Source organism: Anolis sagrei, chromosome 2, assembly GCF_037176765.1.
Source record: "Anolis sagrei isolate rAnoSag1 chromosome 2, rAnoSag1.mat, whole genome shotgun sequence".
Lineage (NCBI taxonomy): Eukaryota > Metazoa > Chordata > Lepidosauria > Squamata > Dactyloidae > Anolis > Anolis sagrei.
In genome coordinates, this window is record NC_090022.1 from 263,969,095 (window position 1) to 263,984,354 (window position 15,260).

General features: G+C 35.7%; 1 protein-coding gene across 4 annotated transcripts in view; it reads left to right on the forward strand.

The window, feature by feature from the left end:
* Positions 1–15,260, forward strand: part of POLK (DNA polymerase kappa) — a 41,187-nt gene that overhangs the window by 11,999 nt on the left and 13,928 nt on the right. For 2 of the 4 annotated variants that reach the window (XM_067464573.1, XM_060761646.2), the window contains 6 exons: positions 1,645–1,804; positions 3,365–3,484; positions 7,197–7,349; positions 8,476–8,607; positions 10,106–10,259; positions 12,421–12,669. In XM_067464573.1, coding sequence (XP_067320674.1) covers positions 1,676–1,804; positions 3,365–3,484; positions 7,197–7,349; positions 8,476–8,607; positions 10,106–10,259; positions 12,421–12,669 — 937 coding nt within the window. In that variant the 5' untranslated portion in view covers positions 1,645–1,675. The other 2 variants (XM_060761648.2, XM_060761650.2) reach the window with 2 other exon arrangements.

A 15,260-nucleotide genomic window follows, 5' to 3' on the forward strand; every position in this document is an offset into this window, starting at 1 on the left:
GCAGTAGCTAGGAGCACAGACCTGATATCTCATGTTCCTTAAACCAGTTTTGTCAATGTCCTATCCAAAGGGTGGACTTCAAATACTTTCTTAAATTCCTTAAGAATTTTACTTTCAAAAGTTGAACAGTCCCAAGGGTGTCTCTTTAGAAAAATAATATTCAGTGTGCAGTGAATTAGAATGTAGCTGAATAGAATCATCCAGTTCATTAAAAAGAAGAAAAGAATATAATAATAGTGAATAATCCCTACATTATTAAAATGGGAATGGCACCTGCAGTTTCACTTATCCACATCTGAAAAAATACATGCTCTCTAAGCATTTTCTAGGTTTTCCAGTACACTTCTAGTATGCTTCTGCCGGAAGTCATTCATTTCAATAGGGTTTGATGTTATTTGCAGTTTTTCAATTGCACAGGGTACTGTATATGTTAATTAACTCATTGAAGACAGGAGAGAGGCCTCCATTTTTCTTTCACAAAGACAATGTAGGTGGGGCTCTTGGTAACAAGTTGTTCACTTTAAGGGTAAACAATAAAGTGAGAGAATGCACAGGATGTTTAGTGTTGCTGTCCTGTACACAACTACCTTAGATTTACTTCTTTTCAGATACCTCTAAAAAGTTTCATGCTTTATTTGGTATACGGGTTTTGTTAATGATAACTCAAAAATATGTGTCAGTCATGTTTTTATTGGCGATTATGCATTTTAAAGTTTTCTCTCCTATCTGAGAAATGTAGAAGTGAAACTTGTCATGCTTTAGATAGTAAAGCAAGAATGATTTTTGCTTGAAAATGTTAAGACTGTTTTTGTAGAATTTTTTTTATCATAAAAGGTTGGGCTTTTAAAAGTGTACGCTCAGAGAAAAAAGGCCTTTGGTGTTTGAACAGCCAAGAAAAAGCCTTAAATAGAATGTCATGGTTTTTTTAATGTACATCTTTATTTTTTCCTACTAAAGATAGTGCCTGCTGTTTCAGGCTTTTCCTCCTTTATCTGAACATTTGAAAACATTTGTGCAAAATAAAACCCACTGATTAAATACTGCTAACTCATTTTGTTAAGGTAATATTATATCTAAATGTAAAAATGGCATTAAATCCAGAAGTGCCTTTGTGGTCTTGGGAAGATGTTCAGATTTTTACACACACAAAAGTGAAGTTAAATCCAAACCTATTCTGTTCCTGCAACATTTTCTGGAATTTTTTGCAGGGTGAAAACCATGTGGACTTCTGTGGAACCTATTTGCAATGGTTTCAGCTTGTTCTCTCAAAATATTAATTGGTTGTTGTGTGTCTTTGAGTTGAACTAAGGCAAACCCACCATAGGGTTTTCTTAGAAGATATTTGCAATTTCCATCCTCTTAGGCTGAAAGTGTGTGACTTGCCCAAGGTCACCCAGTGGATTTTATGGCCAAGTGGGAAGAGGAACTCTAATCTTCCAGAGCTGTAGTCCAGCATTCAAGCTAAAATGACCCCCCCCCCCCCGGATGCTGTTATTATGGTACTTTGAAATTTGTATTTGAAACTAATTTATAGCCAGAAAAAATGATGAATATATTGCTTGTGTGTTAAGTAGTGCCTGAAAGATAGTTTTATAACACTGTGGTACCTTAGAAGTGTCCTTTTAAAACATTTGTATTTTTCAGAGCAAAAGCTGAAAAATTGCTTAGTTCTACAATGGAAAATACAGATGATGTTTTTTCTCAAGACGGGCTTCTGCTTAGAATGGGCCTCAATGATAACAAAGCTGGAATGCAAGGATTGGATAAAGAGAAAATCAACAAGATCATATTGGAAGCTTCCAAGGTTTGCTTGTTTAAGCATCTGCAAAAGATTTAGTTCTCTTGAATATTGATTGCATTGAAGAAGGAGTACAAGGTTTTTACCAGCATCAGAAAGAAAAGTATGCTGTCCATTATAATAAGGGTGAAAATGAAAACTGGATTTATTTGTAGGATGATACCACTGTTGTGGTATCCTTGAATCTTTCATGAACAGTAATTAGAATTAGAGCAATTTAAGGATTGTGCAACCTTTCAAATGTTTTTAAACTGCAACTCCCAGCCGGTGATGAGGAATACTGGGAACTGTAGTCCAACAATATCTCTTGGACTGCACAGTTTTTACTGTCAAACCCTTGTGCCGGCAGTACTGAAGACTGACAGGTTGGAGGTTCAAATCCAGGGAGAGTGCAGATGGGCTCCCTCTGTCAGCTCCAGCTCCTCATGCGGGGACATGAGAGAAGCGCCCAACAAGGATGGTAAAACATCAAAACATCCGGGCGTCCCCTGGGCAGCGTCTATTCAGACGGCGAATTCTCTCACACCAGAAGTGACTTGCAGTTTCTCAAGTCTCTCCTGACACTTAAAAAAAACCTCCCTGGGTTTATAGATGTCTGCTACAGGACTCCTGTCCTTTGCACTGTACCTTACTCCGTATAGAGATTAGTCTGAAGCAAGAGTTGTTCTCATAGGAACAATGTCTTCTGTCGACAAGAATGTTGTCTGATAGCCTAAAGCTCTGACAAATGTGCTACCATGGAATTTTATTATCATTCTGCTTCACGGTATGCATAATTACCAGTACACTATCTTACAGTCTGCCCCCACACCTTTAAGCAAAATAGGTCTTTATGCTTAGATATGCCACCATACCAATATATGGAAAATATGTCATAAATCATTTATATTCTGGATAACAGCACCAGTCATGAAATATGAAAGCTGACTGTTAGGCTGACCTGTGTCATTCTGGTACCCATCAAACATGCTGGACCTCATCTCCCATCATTAATAGTCACCAGATTGGGGAAGCCCTGTGATCATGAACTGTTGTCTTTCAATCTCTGTGCCATGCTTTCAAGTTTTAGATATAAATAACTGATAATAATTAAGACCCATTGCTTTTAAAATTCCAGCCTTTTATGCAGATCCTAAGTATTAGTCAGCATCTCCCTGTAATGTAGATAATAATGTTATGACGTCTCTGAAGTGTTGTGTTGGTAATACTGCTTCAGTGCAACATGTTAATTATTTATAATATATTACTCTGCTTTCCTCACAGAGATGAGCTAATTACAGACATATTGCATCATTTTCTTGTGTAAATGAGTAATTCTGATACCAACTTCTGCTGATGTTGAAAGTATCATGTGATCCTTCTTTTGGTTATGCAGCTTCCACTTATTTCTTGCCATTTGGGTGTAATATTTGCCATTCTGAAAACCGATATGAAAATCCTGGGTTTGAGTTTATTTCTTTTTTGGAAGAGACTATGCTTTAGACAGATTAAGCTAACTAAAGAGTAAGCAGATTAAGCAAACTAAAGCTAATAACTGGAATTGATAATTTTTAATCTCTTTGGCAGGGTTCTAAATTTTATGAAAATGAACTTAAGAAAGACCAGCAAGTTAACAAACGAATTGAAAAAATGTTAGAGGTGAAAAAGAAAATTACAGACCAACAGATAATGAAAGCACAACTACAGGTAATGTGCAATGTTGTCTTGTAAGATTAGACAGTGTGAGAATAAAGAATAGAAATAATCAGCTGGTGTAGTGCACCTTGGTTACATGTATATTTGACTGAACATTGAATTTGTGGGAGGGGGGAATTATATGTCAGGATTTTGAATCTGGAGTTCAGTACTCTTTAGCCTTATGTATGAATTTGCTATTAAACTAATTTTTGTCAACACATTTCCCCATTTAATAGATAAAAACCAGGTTGTTATATGCTGCATTCAGCCTTAAAAACCTCTTATCTAAACTCCAGGAGCATATACTTTCTAGAGTATCTCAACTGGGTTGTAACGAAGCGTTAATCCCACCGCTTGTCAACAAAAATGTAAAGAAGCAGCGCTAATCTCACTAGATGCCACCAAAAATTATGTGAGGAAGTATTAATCTTCTTTAATGTCACCAATATTCTGTGAGGAACCTTCTTCATAAATATCAATTAAGCTGCCACCAATATGTTTAGAGACGCTGGTTTATGTCTCTGTTTATCCTTAGTTGTGTTGTGAGGTGATTTTGGTAGTGTGGAATGCACCAAGCATAGAAGCAATGGAGGAGGCAGGTTTAAAATACAAAGAGAACAAGTTTTATTGTTAACAGAACGTAATTGTTGCAGTTTTGAGAATTTGAACTTGGCACAAGGCTTGATGTTACAAAATGGCTGGTTTGAGATACTTTCAGGCTTCTGAATGTTACAAATCTACAAACTCCTTCTTTAGTGAAGTGCTTATACTATCTCAGAGTTCCCTATTGTGAATATCCACACGGTTTGCCCTATACTCGGAACAAACCACTGATCACCAGTCTTTCCTTACTGGCAATCCTGAAAACCCCCCTCTGTTAGATTCCTTTAACCTAAGCAATCTAACAAGGTAACACCTTCAGCTCTCTTGCTGAAGAAATATTCACAAATTCTAGGAACTACTGAATTCTCACAGCTTCACAACAGAGCCCTAACTGGCTCTCCTCTTCCCCGGGTCTCTTCCACCGGACTGAAATTAACTGACGCTTTCAAACCTTTTTCTCCTTAAACTCCGCCCACCTCCTCTGAGGCTGTGTTACCATGGCAACCTATCCCTCACAGTTAGGTCATAGCAACTAATGTAAAACCTAAATACAGTTTAAATACAGTATAATAAACACTCTATAATAAACATTATAAATACAGTTTAAACACATTATAAATAACACTTTATAATAAACACATCTCTACATGGGTATTTTGGGTTTTGTGACCTTCATTGTCAATGCCCTCCAAAGCTATTTAAGCTATTACAGTTGAATTCCCTTTTCTTCTGTGTGTATGAGAGAGAGAAAAGCAAAAAGTATAAGTCTTTCTAGGTAAGCTTGACTCTTTGGCAATCTTACACCAATATGTGCAAAGGAGTCTTGTAGCACTTTTGAGACTAATTGAGAGAAGGAAGTTGGTAACATAAATATATCCTTTGCTGCAAGTGTATGAGCAATAGAAAGTACCTGTAATATTGAGGATGATGAGATGAGGTTTTGTGATGATATTTCCCAAGTAGATGTGTGGTCAGACTTGGCATTTGGCCAAGATCTTGTAGCTATCTTCCATCCATGCCATGTGTCCTCAAATAAGTAACTGCTTGACATTGCGGCTGTCTGTAGGCAAATAAAGGCTTGCCAGCACCAGCCTTTGAGAGATGGCATCATAGGATATATAGTTCATTGATGTATATCTGAGTGACCTCAGTTGGGAACTGTACGTGACCACGAGTAGAATTTTGCCATTTCCTTCCTTTAGTCCATTCTGTAATAGGGGTCCTCTGCTGCGGAGACATATACCTTGGACTAAACAGGCATAAATCAGATACTAAGAAAGGAAATATAAAAACCCATTTCAGAAAACTTCAGTCTTCATGGACATTCCATCCTGGTCCTTAGAACAGCACTCCTAGAATAATAATAATAATAATAATAATAATAATAATAATAATAATAATACTTTATTTGTACCCCGCTCCATCTCCCTGATGGGGACTCAGTACGGCTTACATGAGGCCAAGCCCAAAACAACAATTACATGAAATAAAACAAAACTGAAAACGCAAATAATAAACAATAATAACACAATTACATAAAACAAAGACAACATAGCAATATAAAATTACAATAATCACAACCACAATAACATGGGCGAGCTACATGTAATGGATAAAAGAAAGCTGGGTAGAAACAGATTAAAAACTCAGGCGAGATAAACAAGGACAGAATATTTGCTGAGGAGGTCATAAAGCAAAGCTTTCCTATGGGGGGAATGCACCCCAATTACAGAAACTGTTAAAACTAAGCACTAGTATGAGGATGTAAATCTATTCATCAAATGCTCAGCGGAAGAGCCAGGTTTTGAGGTTCTTTTTAAAGGTTTCTAGAGTAGGGGCTCTAGAACTCAAAAACTGCAGAAGAAAGTTTCAAGAGAAGCAGTAGAATTGGAGTAGATTTAAAAAAAATCCAACTTACTGGTTGAACAGAGACTCTGGCTTCCTAACATACTACATGTATGAAGGCACTAGTTAACACTCCAGCCTTGTGAAGACTCTCTTGCCCATTTGATCACATCTCCAGCCAGTGTCATATTACATTCCAGTAACTACTTTTGTCATTTATATCATACCTTGACTTTAGCCAATATCTTTTCATCATACCTTTGTCCTCCTAATCATCATACTTAAAGCTGAACTTGTGCTCTCATCATGTTTTGCATATCTGTTGCTATTTACATATACAAGCTGCTCATTCATGGATATAAATATTCCTCTATAAGCATTTCACTCCTTTCATATCTGATAAAATAGATTTAGTCAATGAAAGCTTGTGTTACCAGATTCTTTCTCTCAAATAGTCTCAAAGGTGCTACAACCCCCTTTTGCATATTAATGAAGACTAACATGACAATGTCTTTGAATTTTACATCTGGCTGGATGACCATCTGTGCTTTTCCTACATGGCAGAGGGTTGGACTGGATGGCTCATGTGGTCTTTTCCAACTCTATTCTATTATTCTATCTATATATGCAAGTTATACTTAGTTTGTATTTTCAACAAGTATATTTGCTTGCAACCCTACAAAAAACCCAGATGTGGTTCTTTAGTGCTGCTTTTCCTGATAGCATCATGTGTGTGTGTGTTGTAATAAAAGAACAAGATGTCAGATACTACCATATAAAGCAAGAGAAGACACCTATGTTTTGTAAATTACATGTCACCAGAGTATAACTTGCACAGTAACAGCTTGGCAGTATCTAGTGAAGTTTTTGTGAAAGATTTGGGGTTTTCTTATAGCCTTTTGTTCTCTACACAAAGAATATTGGATTATATTATATTTTATTTCATTAATTTAGTTAATCGTGGCATCTTTTCTATATGGATATTTCCCAGTTTCTCAAGTCATAGCTTAGTGAAGATTTGAAATGATCCTGCATGATGATTGCTTCGTGTGACCATTGTCCTGATGATGTGAGACCATAAGGTGCTGTCATGTAACTTTTTCAGAATCAAGTAGCAAGTCCCAGTGTCCTTTATTTACATTATTTGCTTTTTAATATAAAATAGTCAAACATGATATCTATTTTTATAGTTTTAACAAAAATATTGATGAGAGTCAAAGTACACAAAGTATGCTTTATCTTCAAACATTTGCTTTAATTTACTTTTACACAGATGGATAAGATTGCAATGGAACTTGAACGGAACCGTGATCTTAGCTGCACTATTGTGCATATTGACATGGATGCTTTTTATGCAGCTGTAGAAATGCGAGATGATCCTGAACTGAGAGACAAGCCCATTGCAGTGGGATCAATGAGTATGTTGGTAAGCTGGAAGATAGTCTTTATTACAAAAATGCATAAGATACTTGATATTTTATTTTGCAGAATGTGTCAGTTCTTACTCAAATAAAACATATTAGAATCAGGTATGTTTTCTGAGATATCCCTTAGGTTCTGCACTTTTTCTATTAAGCTTTTTATATTTTTCATATGTGATACTTTTTTGAGAAATGAATTTGGATTATTTCATACTGTGTGTTGGAAAATGTATCAATCACTTGTGAAGATGTTAGAACACCTGTTTCTTTTGATTCATGTCTATATTATGTCAAATTGTTACTGAAAGATTTGAAGTAATTTTTTCTGACCTTTATCTGAGTATGGGGTAACTTTTCAGAATATACCGGTACGTGCTGTAATTCATAAGATAGGTGTTAAAGAAAGATAGACACCAGGTATTTTGGAAAATGGCTTCCCTAGATTTTTGCCAACCTAATCATGTCCACCAACTTCTGTTTATTCCAAACCTTTTCTTCTGTCAGTCAAATTAGATTTTACCATCAAAAGTACAATTGTAATATAAAAGGATAGGATCAAGGTAAACCAGTGGACTTCCTGGTTAAGTGGAGATTCCAAGTCTTGGTATAACATGCTATTGAGTTATCGAATATTTGCCTTTTTGTTTGTTGGAATCCACCCTGAGTTCCCCACGGGAGATAGGGCAGAATATAAAGTTGTTATTATTGTTGTTGTTGTTGATGATATTTATTGTATATTATAACATTTAAATTGTGTGTACTGTTGCTTATAGAAAATCAAGAAATGTTTGTTCTGTTTTGGATCCAATGTCTCTAGACCTGGTCTAAGACACCTGGATGGTATAGAGTATTTAAAAATTCATAGTTAAAATCTCTAGGACAGTTAAAGCAGCCATTTCTTTCTTCTTTTGCCCTAAGTTTCTTCATTACCCAATAGGTTTGTGTCTAAAAAGATCATGGGTTTGGCATATAACTTTTATTGTATAACGGGATGCAGTTATTATGTGTTAAATTGCTACTTGATATATTTTAATGGGATTTGATTAATCTAGATGATATTTTCATCATAATAAGAAACCCATTTGAAATGCCTTGTCGTTTGATTTGAAATTATATCTTTATCTCTTTAAGTCCACTTCAAATTATCATGCTAGACGATATGGGGTACGTGCTGCTATGCCTGGGTTTATTGCTAAGAAACTCTGCCCACATCTTTCTATAGTGCCTTTAAACTTTACGAAATACAGAGAAGTGAGTGAAGAGGTATGTAATTTGTTGCCATTATATTTTATTTTGATCTATTTACATATTTATATAGCAGTGTCCTCAGCAATGTTTTACAAATGCAAAAACAAGGATGGTCAGTAAAAGAATTAATATTGCAATGAAAATGGATAGATATCATCACATACTTGATTCCTCAAGTCCATTTTAGCTTTAGAGGAGGCCTTTTTTTTACAACTGGAAGTAACCTGAAACCAATATTTTCTTTTTTTTTTAACAGCTCCCCCTGAGTCTAACATGGGCTAGTGGGATCTAAATATGGCAAAATGCCCTTTCTAATACCTAGAGGATATTTGGGGACATTCAACAATAAAACAAACTGACCCTATAAGGTCACAAAAATGTCCTGGGGTCAAATGTGGTTTATGAAAGGCTGTATCCAGTTTACGTTCATAGCCAAATGTTCATGTATTTGATTATTTTAATTTGCTATATGTATTCCTTGGATTGAAATTATTTCTGCTGATTTTCATGTTTTCTTTAACTAGCTTTGACTTTTAATAAAGAATTCTGTTAAGACCAATCTTGTATTAGCTATAAAAGGAAGGGCAATGAAAAGTTGGGTTAATATTTTGAATTGAATTAGTTCTCTCTAGCAGAAATAACCTTAGGAGATGTTAGTATCACTGAACATTCAGTATAGTGAATAGCAGATTCTTATGACATGAATGTTCTCCTTTGTCAGCATAAGCAAGTTTACCCAAGGAGATATAGTAGCCTGCTTGAAATATCTCTATTTTTATTTTAAATTCAGGAAAATTAACCACTCTGTTTATTGGAAACCTGCCAGAGACTGGCAGCCAATGTCCCAAAATCAAACACTTGTCCGCAGACCACAATTTAAAGTAGTATTTTTATAATTGATTTAACTTCTGACTATCATACAATTAGTATTTTATCAAAGCTTTTGTGTAAACATTAGCAAAAGCAAAATAAATTGCTTTGTAGTGAAGTGTGAAAAATTCTATATACCTGCTGTCAATCAGAAATTTATAAAAATCAGCAACATGATGCTAAATTATCTAGCATAAAGAAAATCAATAGAGGGAAAAGTAGTAGATTTGCAAATAGCATGCAATATATAAATTATTGATATGCATTCTATGTAAGCAATATTTTAATATAAAATGATTCTATTCTAAAACTTTTATGGTAAATATATTGTAGAAGGCTTTTATGGTGAGTTTTGCATTTTAATACATATTGATGTCATAGGGAGTTTGCGTATGTGTAGTAAGCTCTGATAACAAATATCTCAAAATAATTTCATGGGCTAAATTTTATTACAGAGAAATTTTATTTATTTATTTATTTATTTCCTATATTTTTATACCGCCCCTCTCAGCCCATATATAAATTTAGGGGTGGATATATCATTTTTCCTATCAGTTAAAAGAATAGAATAGAGTTCTGTATTGATTGGTTACATATTTTTTCTTTGACAGTGACACAGCTTTTTAATTCTATATTTGTCAAGGTTAGAGAAATATTAGCCGAATATGATCCAAATTTTATGCCTATGGGCCTCGATGAAGCTTACTTGAACATAACAGAACACTTAGAAGAAAGGAAGAATTGGGATGAAGGCAAGAGAAAGCTTTTTATCAGAACAAACAACTCTTCTTTACATGGTAAGCACTTATCTTAAAAGGAAAAAGGGGGGGGGGCAGAAATTTGGCAGCATTCTTGAGACTTAACTAGTTTTTATTTTTGCAAGAGTGTTCATGGCTATAAAGCCGTTTCTTTGGATGCAGCACAGCATCTGAAGAAGTAGGTTTGTTGTTGTTGTTGTTGTTGTTCATTCGTTCAGTCGTCTCCGACTCTTCGTGACCTCATGGACCAGCCCACGCCAGTAGGTTTACATTCACAAAAAGTTCATGGGAAAATAAAAGCCAGTTTGTCTCAAAGATGCTGTCACCCTGGTCCTCTTTTCTTCCTTTTTATGCCTTAAGAGACTTGTTAACAGGTATTTCTTTGAAGATTATCTAAAAGTTTGTCCCTTTCTTGTGTGTGTTTTGCAGTGTTGGGATGATTATTTGGGGTAGAGTAGACCAACAGCTACATTTTGGGGCAAATTGCCTACCTGAGCTATCCATCATAAGTGCAATGTACTGGGTCTGTTGTGCCCTCTGGGGTAATTATCAATGTGATTTTTAAAGGACTAATAAGACTGATACACTGGTCCAGTATTGCACTTAATGTGTAAGGGTCATCATTCATTTCAGTATAGGAAGGTCCCCTGTTTCTTCTTACTAACTTCGGTAACTGGCTAGGATATATAATTGGTCTCCTGAGTTTATAAGTCTTAATTGAAATTCTATTCTACTTTATGAAGAAATCATTACAGTTTGTAAAATTCTTATTGATATTTTTTATTGTTGCAACTTTAGGCTATTCAGTAATAAGGTTTTCTGGGAAGCTTACAAAAAACAAATAAAATCCAGTTACTCATTACTAATAATAAATGCATGAATAACCCTATGGTAAGTGTAATGCAGTTTATTTTGAGCAGCACTTAGACTTTATATGGCTACTGTAGCTAGTGCAGACCTCATCAGTTTCACTGCTTTGTTGGGTCTCCTGTAAGATGCTCTAACTACCACTTTGCTATCAAATCAGGTTCATGTTGTTACACCTGTGGTAATTTATAAAATCCTAAACAGATTAGGACCAATTTATCTGAGAGGACACTTACTTCTGTATAAACCAATGAGGTCTGTATTCTCTGATTGGGGTGGGGGGCTCTGTGTATTGTACTGAGTCCTATTTAAAGCCATTTAGCTGTTCTGTACAGTAAGCTTTCTCTATTATGTTGTTGGAATCGGGGAGGCTCGCAATATAGGATGTTCCTGCAGCCAATTGAAAATTTGTCAGCCAGATAAAATATTATTAATACTCAAACTGTTGTAAATATGAAGCTTAACTACGTAAAGTATTCAAAACATACTCCTTTTTGTTACTCTTTGAGCTTTTCAAGGCCCTTCCACACAGCCCTATATCCCAAAATACCAAGGGAGAAAATCCCTTGAAAATCCCTCAGATAACCCAGTTCAAAGCAGATATTGTGGGATTTTCTGCCTTGATATTCTGGGATATAGGGCTGTGTGGAAGGGCCCCCAGTTTCCTGCCTTAAGGAAATTAACAAAGACTTGGCTATGGAATGCGGCCTTTGACAACTGAGTCAACTCTGGTCCACATGGAAGGAGAATGATTAACTATGAATTATGACCATGAATGTTTTTGACAACTTGGCTGTGTAATTGTGATGATGACGATGTTGTATTGTAATATGTTTTTAACGTGTAATGATAATGCATTGTGTGGTTTGTATTTGTATATGAACACATGTTGTGAACTGGATCTCAGTCCCTCCTGGAGGTGAGAAGATCGGTATAGAAAACTTTTAAATAAATAAATTAAGGAGTTTTCTCAGCAAGAGTAACAATTAGAATCCTTGTTGTTAACTATGGTAAGTCAACTTCTGGTAATCTGTAAATGGGAGACTTCTAGGGCCCCTTCCACATAGCTGTATAAAATCCCACATTATCTGCTTTGAACTGGGTTATATGGCAGTGTGAATTCAGATAACCCAGTTCAAAGCAGATATTGTGGATTATCTGCCTTGATATTCTGGGTTATATGGCTGCGTGGAAGAGCCCTAAGTCATTCTAGCTTTGCATGATTTAAGAGATTGGAGTGAACTGAAGGATTGAACTGTGGAAAGGAATTTGAAAATGTGATTGTTTTATATCCAGAGTTCTAATAACGCAATTCTTTTTTTTTTATAATAAGGTGAACAAAATAGAATTACAAATGAGTCAAAATGGAATGAAAATGCACATTATTGTTCACCAGTCTTGTTTGATGATGATATTTCAAATTGCAAGCCAAAAGACCCTTCTCTAGTGCATTCAGAAGAACAAGAACATCGGCAATCAACAGTTCTAACAAAATCAGTTGTCTTTGGAACATTAGCAGAGGAAGCTGTGGAGGAAATTCGCTTTAGAATTGAACAAAAAACAAGGCTCACTGCTAGTGCAGGTAATCATATTTTGTTTGTAACGTGTGATTGTAAAATTTTCTCATATGCATCTTATAGTTCAGAAGTACACTCATATTATAACTGTCAGGTAAAGCTGTGTCTAGGATCTATTTATAGCAAAAATAACTACCCTATTTTCTGGATTCTAAGACACTTTTCCCTCCATGTGAAAATCTTTAAAGCAGAATGTGTCTTATTGGACGCATTGTTTATGTGTATGTGTATATATAGCTTTTATTCTGCTGATGGTACTGAAATCAGTGTGTGTTTTGCATCAAAGGCCCTTTCTACACTGCTATATAAAATCCAGATTATCTGTATTATATGGCAGTGTTGATTCATATAATCCAGTTCAATCAGATAATGTGGATTATCTGCTTTGATAATCTGAATTATATGGCAGTGTAGAAGGGACCTTAGAATGAAGAAATCGGCTAATATAAAGATGGTGACTTGCTGAAATCACTATCTGAGCCATGTATGTGAGCCACAAGTACTGTTGTTCCTTTAATGTCCAGGAGTTAATGTACAGTGTAGAAACCTTAAAATAAATCTAATCTGTAACATGGACACTTTATGAAGGAATAAATGGAAAAGTAACCTTTGTTCATCTCATGCTGAGCTTTTGCCTTCGTTCCCAATTATATATGGGAAGCTCAACATGTATATTGGTCATGAAGGATAAGGTAAACAGAATGATTCTAATTCCACACTGGATGTTTCATTTTAGCCTTTTGGACAGGGAAAATAAGCATTTTACAATTTCCATATTTTTTTTAATTTAACAGTTTCCATTTTAGATCATTTCGGTCCATTTCTTATATGTTAACAGTTTTTTGTGTGAAAGAGGCAATAAAAAGCTATAATTGTGTGTTTCCTGTAGACAAAAAGTGGTGTTGCTGAGGACTGTGGGAGAACAAGGAATTGTTCAGATTTAAAGTATTCAGTGATAACAATCCCCTGGCACTGCTTTGACACATTTTGTTTAGTGGCAAAAAGAAGCTGGATCAATTGGCTTATTTCTTATCTACAGAGTGCATGCAGTTGGTGCAGCGAGAAATTCCTAGGATATTGTAAAACATGGAAATAGCTGTAAGGTGATGCCTACATAGCTACCTTTTAAAAAGCCATCATACTTGTGGAAGGGGAGAGGGGTGCTGTAAGAGAAACAAGAAGTACAGAAAATTGGAAGAGTCTCGAAAATTGGTGGACAGAATGAACAAATGTGAAATGTCAGGAGTTCCCCTTCAGTTTCCTTTATACTCTTTACAAAATAAAAAACCATAGCATTTTAATAAAATACCTATCTCAGTACATTCACCAAAAGAAGAATCTACAGCATTATAGGTTTATCCTGCTCTCATCAATTCAATTCAGGCAGTCATTTTTCAGTTGCAAATATTGGCTCAAATCCTCCCCAGATTTTTTGTTCCCTGATTTACAAACAAGTCAAGGTTTATGATTCTCCTTCCTTTCCTACCTTAACAACTGTGGGATTACAGTGACAACACAATCTAATCTGAAAGAGAGAAAAATAGCTGAAAGTGACATTGATTTTTTCCAATTCACGTTTGCCAACAGACAAAAGAAAAAGCAAGTAGACAAGGAGTTAAATCTGTTGGCTGCTCCTGTGACTGCTGCTCTGTAGGTCTTGGAGAATTGAAAAGAACATTTAATGCTGATCATTTGGCCGTTGCAAGACAAGCCTCAAGTGGTGTTAAGGAAAATATTTTTCTCCTATATTGAAAAACTCTGCTGGTGAAAATTAAATTGTGTTCAGAGTTAAAACAGTCCACAGACTACAATGCAAAACACTAGTGAAAGAGAAGGAGAAAAGCTAGATAAAGTTTTAAAAAGGAAGAAAAGACAAGGACAAAGTCAAAGTGAGATTAAACGATGTACCCTCTTTATTAGTCTTGGAAAGTAACAGCACTTCTGAGGGAAAGTTTTTCCATTATTCTTCGGGTAATCATTTTGTTTTGGAGAGCAGTAACAGAGGGGTAGGGCAGAGGCTGGGAGAGTTAATGGCACTTCACCTCACACTAAGAATGCAAGTGTGCGAGCACTCTGATTGACAACAGAGGAGGATGGAAAGACCTATTACACAAAAAATAGGAGAAACAGTGCTGAACAGTACAACCAACACAAGTTCTTAGCTTTCCTTAAATCAGTGCTCACAGATATGCAGAATGCACCACCAGAAAGCAATTTTAAACAGACAGCTTCATTTAACTGTCAGCAATTGCAGTTACATAGTCAGAGCTGGATCTCTAGGTTCTGTTTCCATCACTATTGAGTGCTACAAGTCACCATCACACTACAAACAAAGGCTGATGTGGGCCAGGGGTCATCAAAGGATCCAAGGAATATACCTAAACCTATTTTTGATCCTTCTAGATGTCTGCAGGCGACCCTCCCTCCTTTTTCAAAGTCAGATTTGAGTGAAAAGCTGTTTGGAGGGTCAGAAAAAATGTGCAAGGGAAGGAAATAGTATTGAAATGGGCAATCATGGCCTCTTGGAACTTCTGAGAGGCAACTATTTATTTCAGTCCACATTTTTATAATGGAACAATTGTGTTACTGTGCAGGG